The 19,968-nt window shown below is 20.9% G+C and overlaps 11 protein-coding genes across 11 annotated transcripts in view; 7 read left to right on the forward strand and 4 right to left on the reverse strand.

Annotated features, from left to right (window-relative positions):
* Positions 1–21: 21 nt before the first annotated feature.
* rabP (Rab GTPase) lies at positions 22–929 on the forward strand (the record flags this gene model as incomplete). The annotated part of the gene is made up of 3 exons (XM_630415.2): positions 22–51; positions 169–303; positions 396–929. 3 exons carry the CDS (start codon positions 22–24, stop codon positions 927–929), a joined length of 699 nt encoding a protein of 232 aa, XP_635507.2.
* A 386-nt stretch (positions 930–1,315) lies between these two features.
* On the reverse strand, positions 1,316–3,908 carry DDB_G0290877 (hypothetical protein; the record flags this gene model as incomplete). The annotated part of the gene is made up of 2 exons (XM_630416.1): positions 1,316–3,402; positions 3,521–3,908. The coding sequence occupies 2 exons, from the start codon at positions 3,906–3,908 to the stop codon at positions 1,316–1,318; spliced, it is 2,475 nt and encodes an 824-aa protein (XP_635508.1).
* A 974-nt stretch (positions 3,909–4,882) lies between these two features.
* On the forward strand, positions 4,883–5,537 carry DDB_G0290879 (hypothetical protein; the record flags this gene model as incomplete). Its single annotated transcript, XM_630417.1, has 2 exons — positions 4,883–5,262; positions 5,387–5,537. The coding sequence occupies 2 exons, from the start codon at positions 4,883–4,885 to the stop codon at positions 5,535–5,537; spliced, it is 531 nt and encodes a 176-aa protein (XP_635509.1).
* A 542-nt stretch (positions 5,538–6,079) lies between these two features.
* DDB_G0290881 (hypothetical protein) lies at positions 6,080–6,571 on the forward strand (the record flags this gene model as incomplete). Its single annotated transcript, XM_630418.1, has 1 exon — positions 6,080–6,571. The coding sequence occupies one exon, from the start codon at positions 6,080–6,082 to the stop codon at positions 6,569–6,571; it is 492 nt and encodes a 163-aa protein (XP_635510.1).
* Positions 6,572–7,482: 911 nt separating this feature from the next.
* On the forward strand, positions 7,483–8,960 carry DDB_G0290883 (RING zinc finger-containing protein; the record flags this gene model as incomplete). The annotated part of the gene is made up of 2 exons (XM_630419.1): positions 7,483–8,713; positions 8,809–8,960. 2 exons carry the CDS (start codon positions 7,483–7,485, stop codon positions 8,958–8,960), a joined length of 1,383 nt encoding a protein of 460 aa, XP_635511.1.
* A 307-nt stretch (positions 8,961–9,267) lies between these two features.
* Positions 9,268–10,669, forward strand: DDB_G0290897 (hypothetical protein; the record flags this gene model as incomplete). The annotated part of the gene is made up of 3 exons (XM_630420.1): positions 9,268–9,339; positions 9,432–10,073; positions 10,214–10,669. 3 exons carry the CDS (start codon positions 9,268–9,270, stop codon positions 10,667–10,669), a joined length of 1,170 nt encoding a protein of 389 aa, XP_635512.1.
* Positions 10,670–10,947: 278 nt separating this feature from the next.
* On the reverse strand, positions 10,948–11,910 carry DDB_G0290885 (hypothetical protein; the record flags this gene model as incomplete). The annotated part of the gene is made up of 5 exons (XM_630421.1): positions 10,948–10,995; positions 11,096–11,205; positions 11,307–11,506; positions 11,640–11,706; positions 11,793–11,910. The coding sequence occupies 5 exons, from the start codon at positions 11,908–11,910 to the stop codon at positions 10,948–10,950; spliced, it is 543 nt and encodes a 180-aa protein (XP_635513.1).
* Positions 11,911–12,251: 341 nt separating this feature from the next.
* On the forward strand, positions 12,252–12,785 carry DDB_G0290899 (hypothetical protein; the record flags this gene model as incomplete). The annotated part of the gene is made up of 3 exons (XM_630422.1): positions 12,252–12,298; positions 12,598–12,685; positions 12,762–12,785. 3 exons carry the CDS (start codon positions 12,252–12,254, stop codon positions 12,783–12,785), a joined length of 159 nt encoding a protein of 52 aa, XP_635514.1.
* Positions 12,786–13,136: 351 nt separating this feature from the next.
* DDB_G0290887 (hypothetical protein) lies at positions 13,137–14,264 on the reverse strand (the record flags this gene model as incomplete). Its single annotated transcript, XM_630423.1, has 5 exons — positions 13,137–13,184; positions 13,349–13,458; positions 13,557–13,756; positions 13,948–14,014; positions 14,147–14,264. The coding sequence occupies 5 exons, from the start codon at positions 14,262–14,264 to the stop codon at positions 13,137–13,139; spliced, it is 543 nt and encodes a 180-aa protein (XP_635515.1).
* A 996-nt stretch (positions 14,265–15,260) lies between these two features.
* On the forward strand, positions 15,261–19,258 carry DDB_G0290889 (hypothetical protein; the record flags this gene model as incomplete). Its single annotated transcript, XM_630424.1, has 7 exons — positions 15,261–15,265; positions 15,305–15,625; positions 15,720–16,532; positions 16,614–16,890; positions 17,072–17,445; positions 17,569–17,719; positions 17,807–19,258. 7 exons carry the CDS (start codon positions 15,261–15,263, stop codon positions 19,256–19,258), a joined length of 3,393 nt encoding a protein of 1,130 aa, XP_635516.1.
* Positions 19,259–19,546: 288 nt separating this feature from the next.
* The window catches only part of gacL (RhoGAP domain-containing protein), a gene marked incomplete at both ends in the record, with an annotated part of 2,851 nt that continues 2,429 nt past the window's right edge, over positions 19,547–19,968 (reverse strand). Inside the window, one exon of the mRNA XM_630425.1 lies at positions 19,547–19,903. Coding sequence (XP_635517.1) covers positions 19,547–19,903 — 357 coding nt within the window. The remainder of the gene's footprint in view (positions 19,904–19,968) is intronic.

A 19,968-nucleotide genomic window follows, 5' to 3' on the forward strand; every position in this document is an offset into this window, starting at 1 on the left:
TTTTTTAAAATTTTCACAAAAATGAATCCAAATAAGATTATAGATTTAAAGGTATTATTGTTCATTTTTTTATTTATATTATTATAATATTTTTATAATATTATAAAACATAATATTTTATCTTTTTGTAGCATGTTAAAACTAACCAACAAACTTTTTTACACACAGATTATTACTGTAGGTAATTATGGCGTAGGGAAAAGCTCAATTTTAAAAAGGTTTCACCAAGTTGACCTTGATGATAATACCACTGGTTTTAAAACAAAAAAATTTATTATTGATAATCATCATGTTAGTGTTCAGGTATGTATTAGTATAGTACTATCAATATTATTCAATTTAATAAAAAAAAAAAAACAAATAATAATAATAATAATAAAAATAATAATAACCAGACATGGGATACAAGTGGACAAGAACGTTTTTGTTCACTGTCTAGTTCATTTTATAGAAATTGTGATGGTGTAATTTTATGTTTTAGTGTTGATAATGAAGATTCATTCAAAGCTTTAGATCTTTGGAGAGATGAATTAATAAAGTTTGGTTATTTCCCTGATAGAGTTCCTTTTATTTTAGTTGGAAATAAATTTGATTTAGAATTTAAGAAACATGTAATCAATAGTAAAATGGCTCAAGATTGGTGTAAATATCAAAAATTAAAATATCAAGTAGGTGTTAATAAAGAGTTACCCGATATAATATATCATGAAACTTCTATTGAAAAACTTGTATCAATTGATGAAGCATTTATCAACATCTGTAGACAAGCATTTGAAAATAAAATAAAAATTTCTCTCTCAAAATTAAATAATAATAATAATAATAACGAAGAAAATAATAATAATAATAATAACAATGAAAACAATAATTATAATAATGTACCAATTTTTCAAATTGGACAGAAGATACGTTCTTGTTGTTACTATTGATAAAAAGAGAGAGAGGAAATAGAGTATTCATAATTTTAAAGGAATAGATCAAAAACAATCAATTGAATTTGCTTATGGGAATTAGAAATTGAAATTCATTGATTAAATAATTTATAGGTTAATTATTCTAATATAAAAATGAAAACACTGACAATTTTCAATTCAATTTGAAGTTAAAAAGAAAATTGATTTACCAATAAATCAATGTTTAAAACTAAAATAATAATAATAATGATTAAAAAGGAGATTCTCAGGGATTTTAATTTAAAATTGTAAAAAAAATGATAAAACTAAATTTGTAAACAAATAAAAATAAACTATTTATAAAATTTTAAAATGATGATATGGTGGTGTTTATTTTTATTTTACTCTTTTTTATTTATTCTTTAAGCTATATCTTCTTCTACATCAAAGTAATCATCATCATCATCATCTTCATCATCATCATCTTCTTCTTCTTCTTCTTCCATTTCCACTTCTTCAACTTCTTCCTCTTCTTCATCATCTTCATCATCATCATCATCATCATCATCATCATCATCATCATCATCATCATCATCATCATCATCATCATCATCATCATCATCTTCTTCATCATCTTCATCATCATTTAAAAAATCTAATTGATCGAAATCACCTTGTTCAAGTGCACCATCTTCATTAATTATTAAACCACTTAAATGAGATAATAATGGTGAGAAACTTTCACCATTATTAAATAATTGTTCATCAATTCTTTGATCTTGTTGTTCTTGAATTTGTTGTTCATTTTCAGAATCAAAATCAGTATCATCGAAAAGGGAAGCTTCATTGATGGTGGCATCATCGAATAATAATTTCATAAAATCTTTTTCAGACATTTTCAATTTTCTTGTGATTTTTCTAGATTCTAAAAATAATTGTAATTTATATTCAGCTTCAATAGTTTTATTTAAAGATTGAAATTCTGATTTATCATCGGACCTATTAATACCTTCGCTTAAATTACTACTATTTGATGGTGGTAAATTGTTTTTATGATAAAATTGAAATAATTTATCACCAAATTTATTCATTAAACTTTCCATAGTCACACGTTGAAGATAGGATAATATTTTAATTCCATTATTTGCATTGGTTACAAATGAACTACCACTACCACCACCACCACCACCACTACCACCATATGCAGTAGAAGTAGTATTAGCAGATGATGATGATTGTGTATTATTCGATAAATGATCATCATCTTCAATATCTACGATTTGTGGTGACAAAATGTGAATGTCACTTGAATCAATTGAAGCTACAGCAATTCTAAAATCATTTAAACCACTAATTACTGAATTTCTATTACAACTACTTTGATAATGATTATCATTGATATTATTTGCCACCGGTACTAAATGAACTGGAGATTTATGAGATACCACCCTTTTTAATACATTACCACTTTGAGTATCATAGATATAGACATGTCTATCCTCTGAGCCTGACACAATTTGACGATCGTTATTAATGAAAGAACAACCTACATTGTAGCCCATACATCTATGTTTTCTATACTCTTTGACAATACCAATGGAAGTGTTTGTTGTTATAACACGACCACTCTCTTTGTTTATCTCTACTTTACTTTCACCATCACCCAATCCTTTAACTTTGGTGGCGGGTGAAGAAACCAATAATCTCGTATCCCAAAGTCTGATAGTATTATCACGACCACTCGATAGAATCTGACGGTCATCCATTGTCCAATGGAGAACATTTAATTTGTTATGAGCTTGTACGCTGAAAATCGGAGTTTTGAAGCCCTCTCTAAGATCCCACATACGCATAGTACCATAACGTGCACCAGATATGAAAACATTGTTATCGAAATGATGAAATTTCATACTGTTTATAGTATTTAAATTGCCAATACTGTCATCGGATGGATGAGCTTTATCTAATCTGAAAAAGATTTTACCATAATTCATATCCCATCCACAAATGGTCGACGATGCACAACCACTCAATAATATCGAATCATCCATTGTTAACTCCATTGATTTCAACCAATCATCATGTTCTTTAAGTGTTGTCACCAATTGAAAATTCTTATAAACTTTAATTGTATGATCTAATGAACATGTTAAAAATGAATTAAATGGTGATATAATTGATCTCTTATAAGTTGCTTGTGATGTTTTTTGTTTTAAATATCCTTGTATTTCATTATTATTATTATTATTATTATAATTATAATTAAAACCATTACTATTATTATTATTATTACTATTACTATTACTATTTATTGAAATTTTTTGTCTTTTATTCATTAATGACCCTATATCATCTTGATTATAATCTTCTCTAAAATTTCCATAATATTGTTCTTCATTTTCACCATACGCTTTATTAAACCAAATTGCCATTGATACAACTTGTTCATGATCTCTAATATTATATAATAATTCACCTGAATTTGGTTCAAATATATCAACTGAATCATCTATTTAAAAATATGTTTCTTATTAATATATAGCTTTTAAAATGATATATATATATATATATATATATATATATATATATATATATATATATATAAATAATAAATAATGATTACAAACTTGTTGATAAAGCAATATATGAATTATCAGGTGACCATGAAACCCAAAATGGACATTTTGAAGGATCATACTGTATTATAGAATCTAATCCAATTTGTGATACTAATGTATCATTTAATTTTAAATATTCGCTATTTGTATTTGTATTTCTATATGAATTTGTAGTTGTAGTTGTTGTATTTGTTGTTGTTGTATTTGTTGTTGTATTTGTAGTTGTTGAATTATTATTATTATTATTATTATTATTTACATATTCATTTAATAATTGTATCCTTTTATAGTGACCAAAATGATTTATATGAGCTAATCTAGGATTTGAACCATATAATTCTGATCTTAAAGTGTATGCATTCAATAAGTAACTGATATCCTTATCTTTTTCATACATTTTTATTTGTTTATATTTATATATATATATTTATACAATGTTTAATTTCTCGTGTGTGTGGTTTTCAATATGTACTATTTTTTTTTTTTTTTTTTTTTTATTATTTTATATTTTTTATTTTTATTATTTTTTATTATTTTTTATTTATTTTTTTATTTATTTTAATTTTTGAAAAAATTTAGTTTTTTCTTTTTTTTTTTTACTTGGTATTTTTGTGTATACATATAAATTTATGAGGAGAAGGAGTGTGCGGATTAATTTATTAATAAAAAGGATATTATTTTAAAAAAAATTTTAAAAAACCATCATTTTCTTCCATTTTTTTTTTTTTTTTTAATTTTTTTTTTTTTAATTTTTTTATTTTTTAATTTTTAATTTTTTTCATTTTTTCGTTCGTTTAGTCAAAAATGGATTTTATAATTAATTTGGTTAAATAAAAAAATAAATAAAAAAAAAGTTAAAAATAAAAAATAAAAATAAATAGCAAAAAAACAAAACAAATTACAAAATAAAACAATCAAAACAAAAAAAAAAAACAAAACAAAAAAAAACAAAAATATTTAATTATAAAAAAAAAAAAAAAAAAAAAAAATATAAAAAGTAATTTTATTATTTATTGAATATGATATAATTCAGAAAAAAAAAAAAAAAAGTTTAATCTCATTTCTGTGATATACCAAATTATGTGAATTGATAAAAAAAGTATAAAATTAGAACACACACTAACACACATGTGAATTAATTATAAAAAACCACTTTCTGTTTTTTTTTTTTTTTTTTTTTTTTTTTAATAATTAAAATACCAAAAAAAAAAAAAAAAAAAAAACCCCCCTATAAAAGCTTTAAAAATCCAAATGAATTTTTTCCATTAATTAAAAATAAAATTTAAAAATTTTTAGAAAAATAACCCTTAAAAAATTAATTTAATTAATTGGCTTATTTAAATTTAAATTTAAAAAAAAAAAAAAAAAAAAATGATTAAAAAAATTTCAATTATTTTAATCACTCTATTTATTATCCAATTAACTAAATCAGTTTCAGTAAATAAAAATAATAATAATAATAATAATAATAATAATAATAATAATAATAATAATAATAATAATAATAATAATAATTATTTTATTGATCATTATAATTATGATTTAGATATTGATTTAACTTCTCAACAACAACAGCAATCATCATCATCATCATCTGATGCACCATTAGAACCACCATCATGTGGGGAATTATGTGTTTGTTTATATACAGAATTAAATTATCAAGGTCTTTCATATGAATATTCAATCTATTCAGGAAAAGTTGATTTACCACCCTCAATTAGAAATAATATTACTTCATTTGTGTCAAAGTATTTATTTTTATTTTATTTTTATTTTTTATTTATATATTATTTAATTTCATTGGTTTCCAACCAAATTCTATATTAATACTAATAAATTTATTTATTTATTTATTTATTTATTTATTTGTAGTGCTGATGTATGTTTTATTACATATGACCCATATGTTACAATACAAATTTATACAGGTGAATTTTTATCAAATTTTGGAATTGTTTTTGGTGATATTTTACAAACCTTAGCTCCTGGTTTATGTAAAGATTTACCACCAAATCAATTTTAATCCTAACAATTGGTTATAACCAATCGTGTGTTTTGTAAATAAAATAAAAAATAAAAAAAAATAAAAAATATAAAAAAAATAGTGGATGGTATAAGTTAGAAAATAAATAAAATAAAATAAATAAAAAAATAAGACCATTCCCAACAATTATATGTTTTCTATTTTTTTTTTTTTTCAGATTTTTTTTTTTTTTCTTTCTTTTTGTAAAAAAAAAAAAAAAAATTACGGATATGAATTCATTTAAAGAGTACCAATCTTTAATTTAATAAAGAATTGTTGTACAAGAAGTTAGTGTTATTAATAAAAAATTAAAAAATTAAAAATTAAAATTTAATTAATTCTTTTTTTTTTTATTTTTTTTTTTTTATTTTTTTTTTTCAGCATGTCAAGATTTATCATTAGGTAATGAAGATGCAAATCAATTATCAGTTGATTTAAAGAAATTATTTTTATAAGAAAATCATTTATTATGGGTCAATTAGCAGGTATAACCTATTGGTACACTCAAAATGATTTAATTAAAACTTTAGAAATCTTTTATAATGGGTGCACCAAAAGAATTATTATTACCAATTATGGATGAATTATCAAAAAAGCAAACTACAACAACAACTACAACTTCACCTTCAACTTCACCTACAATACCAATGATTTTAGATGAAAATGTTAATTTTTTAAAATTTCCAATTATAGATAAAAATCATGAAATTAAAGTAATTGAATGTGGTAAAAATAATGGTGGTGGTGGTGGTGGTAGTGGTGGTGATTATTTAAATGAAATTTCAATATTTAAAAATCAAAATTTAAAAACAATGACACCATGTATAATTAAAGGTGATACAAATAATTCGGAATGTATAAATAAATGGAAAGACTTAAATTATTTTCTTTCAAATCATGGTAATAGAATTGTACCAATTGAATTAGGTCATAATAAATTAGATTCAAAAACAAAGAAACAACAAAAACAACAACAAACTACTACTACTACATCAAATAATGATGATGATGATAATTCAATATTTTTTTTTTAAAAAAAAAAAAAGATCAATTGAGAGTTTTTGTGAGAATTTTTTTTTTAGGCTAGATTTATATAAAAAAGGAAATATTATTATTTTTTTTCCTATGAAATAATCTACAAGACTAAAATTCTTTTTTTGGTTTTTCCACAAACGTGTTTTCTTATTTTGATTTCTTTTTTTTTGTTTGATTTGTGTTTGCATTTTTTATTATGAATAAACTATTAACTAAATCAAATACTCCTATAAAATATATTAATAAACCATAAAGTTTCCATAATAAATTATTAATATTTTTATTTTTTATTATTTTTTATAATACCAAAGAAAATGGAATCACTATTGTTTGTATTTAATGAATCAATTGTTACATCAGTTCAAATATAATTTTTTTTTTTTCTTTTTTTTAAATCACTTTTAATTTTATAAAATTTTGGTTTATTATTTTTATTATTATTTTTTTATTTTTTTTCAAATCACTTTTTTTATGGGTGTGAGTTCCAATAAACCACATGTTGAATTTACAAACACACTCAAACACACATGAACACACATTTAAAAAAATAAGTTTTTCTTATTTTTTAACAACTCCACCATACCCCAAATTTATTTTTGGTTTATTCTATCTCAATTTAAGAATTATTTATGGTTTATTAAAATTAAAATTAGAATTAAAAAAATTATTAATTATTTATTTTTAAATTTTTTTTTTTTTTCCAAAAATTTCCCTTTTTTTTTTTTTTTTTTTTTTTATTCTCTTTATTATTATTTTATTTATATTAATTTCTATATATTCTTTATTTTAATTTCTTTTTATTATTATCTTTTATTATTTATTTTTATAATTATTATTTTTTATTTTTTATAATTAATATTTTTTTTTTTTTTTTTATTATTATTTTTACAAATAAATAATTTTTGAAAAAATGTCAATTGATATAAAATTTACAATTAATGATATTTTATTTAATCAAGAATCATTACAAAAGAAAAATAAATATACATGTCCAATTTGTTTTGAATTTATTTATAAAAAACAAATTTATCAATGTAAATCAGGTCATCATGCATGTAAAGAATGTTGGGAGAAATCATTAGAAACAAAAAAAGAATGTATGACTTGTAAATCAGTAGTGAATTCATATAATGATTTATCAAGATGTTTGATGGTAGAGCGTGCATTTGATAAAAAAGAATGTTGTTGTATTTACTCATTCACCGAACAAATAGTTCAAGGTGGAACAAATTGTTCACCACCAGATGGTGCCTCAGACCAAAATCAAAGAAAATTAATAAAAGATGAAGAAAATGGTTGTAAAGAAAAAATTGAAGTTGATCAAATTGATTCTCATTTAATCAATTGTCAATATAAATTTGTTACATGTTCATTCAAAGGATGTGAAAAGATTTTAAGAATGAATTCATTAGAATCTCATCAAAATGAATGTGGTTTCAAATTGGTTATATGTGATTTCTGTAAAAGGGATGATATTAAAAAGAAGGAATTAGAAACTCATTATAAGACATGTCCAATGGTTCCAATTGATTGCTCACAAGGTTGTTCAGTGAAAATTGAAAGGAAATCAATTATCGATCATATTGAAAATGATTGTTGTAATACTCAAATACCATGTAAATATTTTGAACAAGGTTGTAAAGTTGAGATGAAGAGATCAGAATTACAAAATCATTTGGAGAGAGTGAATCATCAAACTTACATGGGCATTCTAATTGATAAATTAACAAATCAAGTTGGCCACTCAAAGAAAACTCATGATGAACTTTTGAAAAAGATTGAAGATTTGTCATTATTAATTATCAAATTCAGTGATGCATGTTTAAAGAAACAAGTTCTTCCAAAGGCTTTGGATATTTGTTCAAATGGGTATAGAAATAAATGGATCATTTCTAACTATTCAAGTTTAGCAAAATCAAAATTAAATTGTAAATCATTGTCCTCTCCAATACTGTTAATACTCTCTCACCATTTTCAAGTTTGTGTTTATCCTAAAGGTGATGAAAATAAAGAATACATTTCATTATATTTAAGAGTTAATAATATTGAAGAACCAAACTCATTAAAAGTAGAATATTCATTTACATTAGTCAATGTTTTGGATAAATCAAAATCAATTACAAAAAGAGTAGATAAAATAGGTAATTTATACAAAAATTATTATTATTATTATTATTATTATTATTTTAATTTTTAATTAATTATTATTATTATTATTATTATTTTTTTATTTTAGTTTTTATAAGTCCAAAAGAATGGGGATGGGGAAAATTCTTATTATCTGATTTAATTAATAAAGAGAATGGTTGGTTAAGTAATGATGATAAATTAACAATAGAAATTTATATTAAAATTTTAAATGAAGAATATGAACCATTGGAGTCTTAAATCTTAAAAAACTGTAAACCATAAATTGATAAAATCATGTATTTCCCTATTTTTACAACTTAAAAAAAAAATATAAATAAATAAAAAAATCTTTCCAAATTATTTAATGTTCAACTAGTTTTCAATTATTTTCTTAATAATCCTTAAACATTTTTTTTTTTTTTTTAATATGAAAAATAAAATATGCAAAAAAAAAAAATAAATAAAAAATATCCCGCCAATATTTTTTTTTTTATTTTATTTTTTTTGTTAAATAAAAAAAAAAAAAAAAAATGGTTATATACAAATTAAACACACCAAATAGAAAATGAGGGGTAATAATTTAGATTACAAAAAAGCATATGAAGAACTTTTAGAAAAAGAAAAAGAACATCAAAAAGTTCTTTTAACTTTTAGAAAAACAAAAAGCATATGAAGAACTTTTAAAAAAAGAACATCAAGAAAAAGAAAAAGCATATGAAGAACTTTTAGATAAAGAAAAAGAACTTCAAGAAAAAGAAAAAGAAAATCAAAAAAAAAGAAAAAGAAAGATCCATCAGACATCTTATTGATAATGGCATACCAAAGTGCATTATAACATCAACATCACAATCTTCGTCAAACCATGATTCATGTCAATTACAACCTAGCACTTGGGTTGGGATACCAAATTTTGAAGATCTTTTAGAAAAGAATGGTGATAAAGAATCAAGTGTGTTGTCTCTTTATAGAAACTCTGATACTTTCACTGCTCGTAATGAATATGAACTATATAATTTTACAAATCCTATTATTAGAGATGCTTTGAAATTATGTGGTCTTGAACATGAAATTTCAATTGTTTCTCAAGAAGATATTGTTGGATTACAACCAGATCATTGGTTATTAAAATCAAAAACTAATTATATTGGTTTAATTCAAGTCGAATGTAATGAAGATTCATTTCATGAACCAAAGGTCATTGGACAAATGTTTGATTATTTAATGGATCTTTCTTATCGTTTTGGCAAATTACAAGCATTTGGACTTTTATTAACATACAACAAAGCAATGACTGTATCCACACATGATTCACTAAAATCGGCAGCTGCTAATATTCAAACATCTGCTTTACCTGATCAAATTAGCAAAACTGTAAAAAATTATTATATGAAATTTATTTAGTCAAGTATTTAGGTGGTGGAGGCGATGGACATTGCTCTTATGCATTAGCAGAAGAGGGTCATAGTTTGGTTATAAAATCTTTCAATAACACAATTAAAAAAAGAAAAGAGATGAAGAAAGAAGATTATGGCACACCATTTGGGGAATTGAAACTCATAAAAACATATGCAGCTAAAGATCATTTGGTAATGCCATTCATAAAACCAATTGGAAATGATGATTATAATAGTACAGATTTTATGGATTTAATATCTACTGCAGCAGATACTTTCTCAAGTAAAGGTTATGAACATATGGATTTACACATTAGACATATTTGTAAATACAAAAAAAATGAAAAATGTGAATATATATTTATTGATTTATCAAGAGTATCAAAAGTCACAGATAAAGATCAAGCAAAACAAAGAATGATTAATTGTATTTTAAAAGATTTAGAAAAAATCAGATATAATCATAGTTTAACCGATAACGAACAACCAAACTCTTCCATTGCCCATGCAAATCTTGAACGATTTTCCAATCCTTTTACCATTCCTTTAACTCCAAATGATAAGTCCAAGTAATTTATTTAATAAATAATTAATATAAAATTGTAAATAAACGTTATTAAATTGGGTTATAGCAGTGTTGGTAAATCCAATAATAAACATCAACATTAAAAAATATCGGTAATGATGATTCATTTATTGGTGCTGCTTTAATTTCATTTAATACTTTAATGAATTTAAATAAATAAAATAATAAAAAGATGGAATATTCCAATTTGTGTAAAAAAAAAAGGTGTGTGTTTATTTAAATAAAAACTATTTCAAATAAAATTGATAATATTTTTCTTTAAAGTTTAGAGGATATCAGCTGGACTAACTAAATTTTCTTTTTTATCGAAATACTATTATTTTTTTAAAAAGTATATAATAAAATATATTAATTTTAGTATTTTTATTTTTTATTTATTTATTTATTTATTTATTAAATAATAATACACTTACTTTTGAATCATCATTATCCCAATAAATTACAAGAGTTTTACCATCTAATTTTGATTGGATATCTTTGTAAATTCTAATTTCATCAACAGTTGAATATACTCCAAGAGCACCTAATTATTATTATTATTATTGTTGTTGTTGGTGTTTACATTAAATTATTAGTTTTATTTGAAAAAATTAAAAATTAAAAATTAAAAAATTAAAATTTTACCTGGTTTCATTAAATTAAGTGAAATATATTCAACATCTTTTGGGAAATCAATTCTGGTTGAATCATATTTTAAATGCATATTTTTTTTACATGGTTTACCAGTACTATCACCAGCTTTGATTTCTTTGTAATCACTGCTTTTTGGGTCCAAGTAAATTCTAACTGCTTTATTCCATCCAGTCTTTTCGTTAACAAGGATTCTATTATTATTATAATTTTAATAATATAAAAAAAAAAAAAAAAAAAAAAATGAAATAATTAATTAAATATTATAAACAAAAACATTTTTAATTATTGTGGGTTTTTTTTTTATTTTTTATTATAATATCTTACAATCTAAAACCACCCTTTGGTCTTTTATCATTGAATCTTAAATATTTAACTTCTAATTTATCGGCCTCTATAATGGGTAAAAATAAATAAATAAATAAATAAATAAGTTTTAAAATAAAAATAAAAATAATATTATAAAAAAGAGAGAAATACCTTTGTCTGGTAAAAAACCTTTGATTTTATCAATAGCTGTTGAACCAATTGCAACAATACCACCAACAGCACCAATTGCAGCTGCGACAGTTGTTAAAGTTAATGTAATGACTACCATTTTTTTTTTTTTTTAATGATAAATTTGATTAAATAAATGAATATTTGATTTAAAAAACAGTTATTTTAATAAAGTTTAAGTTAATTTTGATTAATTTTTTTTTTTTTTTTTTTTTTTTGACATTTTATAGTAAATTTTTTTTATTAGACTTAGATATTATTATGCTGAGCATTTTTTTATTTTTATTTTTATTATTGGAAAATTGTTTAAAAAATAGTAAAAGCTTTGGTGATTGGTTATTTTGTAAAAAATCTTTAAATCTAAAGTTTTTTTTGAACTTGTGCGTGGTGTGAAAGTAATTTTTTTTTGTTTTTTTTTTTAAATTAAAAAAAAAAAAAAAAATGACACTTGCCAAAGATCCAATCATCACTAAAAGATTTTTTAATTTGTAAAATTAAAAAAAAAAAAAATTATGTTGCGATTAAAATCTTTTTTTTTATTAAATTATTATATTTCATTTATTTTAATTTTTATTTTTATTTTTTTTTAATTTTTTATAATAATTTTTTTTTTTTTTTTTTCTCTTAAGAATTTAAAAATTACGGAATCATATTATTGGATTACCAAAAGGTAAAAAAAAAAAAAAAAAAAAAAAAAGGAAATTTACGGAGTGTCTTTTTTATCATTTAAAAAAAAAAAATTAGATTTTTTTTTTTTTTTTTTTTTTTTTTTTAATTTTTTTAATAGTTGTGTAAAAAAAGAAATCATTTACCATCCTCAATTAGAAATAATATTACTTAATGTGTTAAAAATAATTTTTAAGATGTTGGAAATGGTTTTAATTTTTTTTTTTATTTTTTTTTATTTTATTTTATTTTATTTTATTTTTAATTTATTTTTTTTTACAACAGAGCCTCTTAAAATTAAGATATTAGTTTTGGGTAAATCATCAATAATTAATGTTTTTCTTACCAGATTGCGGTAATATAATTAATAATAAATTTATGAAAAATAAAAACAAATGGCTGAGGAATGGTGTAAAAATCAATTCAACTCTATAATAATACTCATATACAATATATTGAAACTTCAACATTTAATAATTAATCATTTATTAGTGCTGCTTCAATTTCATTTAATATTAATCAATTTAAATATATAATTAAATAAATCATTGTAATATTAAAAAAATAAAAAGATGGAATATTCTTATTTATGTAAAAAAATAATAAAAAAAAAGTGTGTGTGTTTATTTAAAATAAAATTATTTCAAATAAAATGATATTTTAGAGGATGTCAGCTGGACTAACTAAATTTTCTAGTCTATCGAAATACTATTATTTTATTAAAAAATAAAAAAAATTTATTATAGTATTTATTTATTTTAAAAAAAGTAAAATAATAATAATAATAATAATAATAATAATAATAATAATAATAATAATAATAATAATAATAATAATAATAATAATAATAATAATAATAATAATACACTTACTTTTGAATCATTATTATCCCAATAAATTACAAGAGTTTTACCATCTAATTTTGATTGAAGATCTTTGTTAACTCTAATTTCATTAACAGTTGAATACACTCCAAAAGCACCTATTTATTATTTATATTATTATTATTATTGTTACATTTAAATTTTATTAGTTTTATTTTATTTTATTTTATTTGAAAATTTTTAAAAAAAAACATACCTGGTTTCATTAAATTAAGAGTAAAGTATTCAACATCTTTTGGGAAATCAATTCTAGTTGAATCGTATTTTAAATGTGTGTTTTTTTTACATTGTTTACCAGTACTATCACCAGCTTTGATTTCTCTGTAATCACTGCCACCTGGTTTCATGTAAATTCTAACTGCTTTATTCCATCCAGTCTTTTCATTAACAAGGATTCTATTGGGTGTGTTTATTATTATTATTATTATTATTATTATTATTATTATTATTATTATTATTATTATTTTTATTATTATTATTATTATTATTATTATTTTTATATAAAAAAAAAAAAAAAAATTAATAATTAATTGTTAGTGTTTTTTTTTTTTTTTTTTTATATTTTTTCAGAAATTATTTTATCTTACAATCTAAAACCACCTTTTGGTCTTTTATCATTGAATCTTAAATATTTTATTTCTGATTTATCAGCATCTATAATGAAAAAATAAAAATTAAAAAATAAAAAATAAAAAATAAAAAATAAAAATGATTATAAGTTTTAAAATAAAAATAAAAATTAAAAATGGAAATTGGAATAATAAAAAAAAAAAAAGAGAAAAATACCTTTATCTGGTATAAAACCTTTGATTGTGTCAACAGCTGTTGAACCGATCATAGCAATACCACCAGCAATACAAATTGCAGCCCCGACAGTTGTTAAAACTAATGTAACGACTACCATTTTTTTTTTTATTGATAAATTATTTGATTTAAAAAAATAGTTATTACACTAAGTTAAAGTTTATTTTGAATTTTAAAAATGATTTATTTTTTTTTATTTTTTTTTTTGACATTTTATAGTAATTTTTTTTGTTGGATTTACATATTATTGGAAAAATGTTAAAAAAATAGTAAAAGTTTTGATGATTGGTTATTTTGTAAAAAATCTTTAAATATAAAGTTTTTTTTGAATTTGTTAACAAAAGACTTTTGTGTCATGAACAAATTCAAAAAAATCGCAAAAAAAATTTTATTTTTCATTTAAAAAAAAAAAAGGTAAAAATTTTATATGGCCATTAAAATCTTTTTTTTTAACAGGCGAAACAGGGCCGGCTTAATTATTATATTTTATTTAATTTATTTTTTATTTTTCTCATAAAAATTTAAAAAATTATGAAATCTGTATAAAAAATCGAATTATTTGTTTACCAAAAGGTTTCTTATCATACGAAAAAAAATAAATCAAATTTTTTTTTTTTTTTTTTTTTTTTTTTTTTTTTTTTTTTTATTTAATAACACCTATTTTTATATTATTTATTTAATATTAAAATAGGTGTTATTTGATTATCTAATATTCTATTAATTTTTTTTATTTCCATAAATAAATTTTAATTTTTTTTTTGTTTTTTTTTTTTCTTTAAACTTGGTAGAAATGATTTTACAAATAAAATGTCATAGCGAAATTTTAAAACTATAAATAGTTTTAACCCCTTTTCGAATTAATTTTTACTCTTTTAAAATCTTAAAAAAAAAATAAAAAAAAAATTAATATATTTCCCCCTTTTGGTAATAAAATTACTAAAAATGAGTTTTACTTTTTTTTTTTTTTTTTTTTTTTTATAAATTAAATTTTTTTTTTTTATATATCTAGAAAATTAAAAAAAATTTATTTAAATTTATATTTATATAAAATAATAAAATTATTTATTTGTTGGAATAACAAATAAAATAATAAAAAATGAAGTATAATATAATATTATTATTTATAATATTTTTATTAAGTTTTATGAATTTTGGTGTAAATGCAAATTCATATGATTTTACAGATTTTCCAAATGCATCAATTGTTATCACTTGGAATAATTTATTATTAAATGCAATTCATAAAGCAAGTCCACCTCCAACAGTAGTTTCAAGAAGTCTTTCAATGGTTCATACAGCAATATATGATTCATGGGCATACTATACAAATTCTAAAGGTGTTTATTTAATTGGTGAATCAAATTGTTCAACAATACCAAAAAATAAAAATGATAATGATATTAAAAAATCAATTTCATTTGCAGCATATAGAACTTTAGTTGATTTATATCCACTATCAATGTAAATAAATAATATTATTTATTAAAAATAATTATAATAATAATAACATATAATAAAAAAAATAGGTATTAATACTATTTATTTTGAAAATAAGTGATAATTATAATGAAAAAATGAAAAATTTAGGATATGATATAAATGATATTAATTTAAATTTAGATAATTCAGTTGGTATTGGAAATAAAGCATCAAAATTATTATTAGAGAATAGATGGTTGGATGGATCAAATCAAAAGGCAATTTATGGTGGTAAAAATTATAGTGATTGGACTAATTATGCACCAAGAAATGATGCTCAACCATCTAAATTAAGAAAACCTGATAATTGGCAACCGTTATCTGTACCTGTTAAAAACTCAACTTTATTTACAATACAATCATTTTCAACACCACAATGGGGTAGTGTGAAACCATTTTCATTATTATCAGGCTCACAATTGAGACCAACAATACCACCACCTTACTATTCATTCAATGATCAAAATAATAATAAAACAATTGAGAAATTAAAGAATTCAGCATGGGAGTTAATTGGATATACTCAAAATATGACAGATGAAATTAAAGCGATTGCAGAGTATTTTGGTGATGGTCCAAATTCAGTATTGCCACCAGGTCATTGGAATTTATTTGCACAATTTGTATCAAAACGTGATAATCATTCAATTGAACAAGATGTTAAATTATACTTTATGTTAAATAATGCTCAATTAGATTCAGGAATCGCATGTTGGGATTGTAAAAGATTCTTTGATAATGCTAGACCTGTTACAATGATTCCAGTTCTATTTAAAGGTGTTAAAATAACTGGTTGGAATGGTATTTGTAAAGAAAATGTTGAATTTGATTTATCTAATTGGATACCATATCAAGATCCATATGTTATTACTCCACCATTTTCAGATTAGTAAGTAGTAATAAATTAATTAATTTTAATTTATTTCATTTAATTTATTTTAATTTATTTTATTAATTTATTTATTTTTAGTACAAGTGGACATAGTACATTTTCATCATCAGCAGCAGAAATTTTAAAAAGGTTTACCGGTAGTGATAAATTTGGTAATTCGGTTACAATTAAAGCTGGATCATCAATTTTTGAAACCAACTGTTCATTTCCAGTACCAAAAACTGATATTAACTTATATTGGGAAACATTTACAGATGCTGCACAACAAGCATGCATTTCAAGACGTTATGGAGGTATACATTATGATTTTTCAGATTATGAAGCAAGAAAAATGGGTAGGAAAATTGGTGAAATGGTTTGGGATAAATCTCAATCGTTATTTAATAATATAGATTGAAAAATAATAAAAAAAAAAAAAAAAAAATTCCTTAAAAATATTTTTTTTACAAACACTAACTTCAATTGTTTAAATTTCTGAAATACAGTTTTTTTTTTTTTTTCAATTTTTTTTTTTTTTTTATATTATCAAAAAAAAGAAATCATTGAAAAAATTTTTTGTTTATAAAAAAAAAAAAAAAAAATTTTTATTTTATTTTATTTGCTCATTCCCACCACTATTAAACACACAAATGATGAATGATATAATCAATAATGATAAACTAAAAGAAATGTATATTTTTGAAAATCAACCATCATTTTTAGGAAAACCTGAAATTCCTTCTCCAACTCTTTTTCCAAAGTATGATTGGCCAAATGTAGATGAAAGTCATCAATCATTTTTTTATTCATCATTAATATTTTCAGAGATTCCTTTAGAAGAATTATTAGTAACACAACCATATGAAAAAGATTCACTTACAATATTCACTTGTAGTATTTGTACATCGTTAATGTCAAACCCATTACAATGGTATAAAAATTTATAATTATTTATTATTTATTATTTTTTTTTTTTTTTTTTTTTATATTTCTTTTTTTTATACTCCATAATAACGAATTTCCATTTTAATAAATAATTATAAAAAAAAAAAAGTAAAAATGGGCATTTAATTTGTGATAAACCATGTTGGTCAAAAATTTTAGAGGGTAGTTTTGTTAAATCATGTCCAATATGTAGAGTAATAGTTAGTTTAGATCAATTAGGTAAAAATCAAATTTATAATGATATGTTTTCAAAATTAAAAGTATGTAAATAAATAAATAAATAATATTAATAATATTAATAATATTAATAATTATTTCAACCTGAAAAAACAAATATATATTTATAGTTTAATTGTTTTTATAAACCTAATGGATGTAATGAAATAAATAATTATTCAAAATTAAAAAATCATTTTGAAATTTGTAAATATAAAAGTGTAAAATGTAAATTATGTAAACAAGAATTCTCAAATGAAATTGCAGATGTTCATTTAGAAATATGTGAAATGGTAATTGGAAATTGTAGTAAATGTAATAAACAAATGAAAAGATCAGAATTTCAAAATCACTTTGAAAATGATTGTCAACATAGATTATATGGATTTTGTAATAATTGTGGTATCTTATTAAATAAATCCAATCATTTAATTCATAAAAATGAAAATAATAATAATAATAGTGAATGCTTAATTTTTAAGTTTATGTTAAATCTTTTTTCAATAGATGAAAAAAATAAAAATAAAACTGATAATAATAATAATAATAATAATAATAATAATAATAATAATAATAATAATAATAATAATAATAATAATAATAATAATAATAATAATAATAATAATAATGATTTATTAGAAATTGAAATAATTGAGAATATAAAGAAACAAATACAATCATTATCAAACAAATCTAATTTATTTTCAGTCTATCAACTTATTAATTATTCTTCAATTTTAAATTTTGATAAAAATTCAAATATAAATAATAATAATAATAATATTAATAATAATAATAGTAATGTTAATTCGGTAGATAATGGAGTACATCAATTAGAAAAACAATTACAGCGCATTTTATCAAAACAACAATCGGCTAATCAAGAAAATTCATATATACAACAACAAATCCAACAACTTTCAAATTACTCTATGATAATTAAACAGCAAATTGGTCAAGGTCAACCAAATGCACAACAACAACTTGAACTACTGGAAAGACAAATTCTAAATTTTCAACAAGATCAAAAAAATCTTGATAAGCAATGTGCATCTTTACAAAGCCAAGCTCAAATAATTCAACAGATGTTAAATAATAATAATGGTAATAATTTAAATAATAATAATAATAATAATAATAATAACAATAATAATAATAATAATAATAATAATAATAATAATAATAATAATAATAATAATAATAATAATAATAATAATAATACTGGAAATTATACACCATCATCAACAACTACAACAACTACAACTATAAACAATGATAATAATAATTTAGGATCACCTGGATTTAATATTGGAAGGATTGGACCAAAAATAAGACAATTACCAACAAGAAGTTTATTTAGATTAGGTGGTAAAGGAAATAGATTTAATTTCTCATCTTTTACTGAACTAATGAGTGAAAGAGAAGATATACCATTTGATATCTCCAATCTTAGCATACAAAGACAAACACACAATCTTCCAAATATTTTCAATCCATTCTCACCACCACCAAATATGAATGTTGATTTAAAAAAGAATCCATTCTCTCCACCAAATCAAAATCAAAATCAAAATAATCAATAATAAACATGATAAAATTTAAATTATCAATCCTGTATCATACAAATAATTATTTGTGTTTTTTTTTAAAAAAAAAAAAAAAAAAAAAAAAAAAAAAATTTATAATTTAATTTACAAGTTTATTTTATTGCCTTTTTTTCTTTTTTTTTTTTTTCTTTTTGCTGTTATTGTTATTGTTATTGTGTTTGAAATTATTACTTTTCCTATTAGTATTATTACTATCATAAAATATGATTAAATTGAAAATCTTTTTTTTTTTTTTTTTTTTTTTTTTTTTTTTTTTTTAAAAATCTAACCTCTTGATGAAAAACCTTGTCTAATTGGTCTAGTGAAATTCTTTTTAATATTTGTAAAATTCCAAGATTTTGCTGTATCTTCTTTAATTGAAACTATAGAGATTGATTTATCATATGAACCAAACCAAACGAATGGATCACCACCCTTTAAATTTGGTACTTCAATAATTGAAGAAACTACATCTGAATGATAACCTTTATAATCGATTAAAATCTCTTTATTCTTTGGATCACCAGGGAATACTCTAACTGTTGTATCCCAAAATCCAATCCAAATCTCTCTATTAATTGATGCGATATGAAATATTTTATCCCAACCTTGGTTTAAAATTTTATGTTCAAGTTTAAATGTCTTTTAAAAAAAAATAAAAAAAATTAATAATTTAATTAAAAAAATTTAAATAATAATAATAATAA

Source organism: Dictyostelium discoideum (genome assembly GCF_000004695.1).
Source record: "Dictyostelium discoideum AX4 chromosome 5 chromosome, whole genome shotgun sequence".
NCBI lineage: Eukaryota > Evosea > Eumycetozoa > Dictyosteliales > Dictyosteliaceae > Dictyostelium > Dictyostelium discoideum.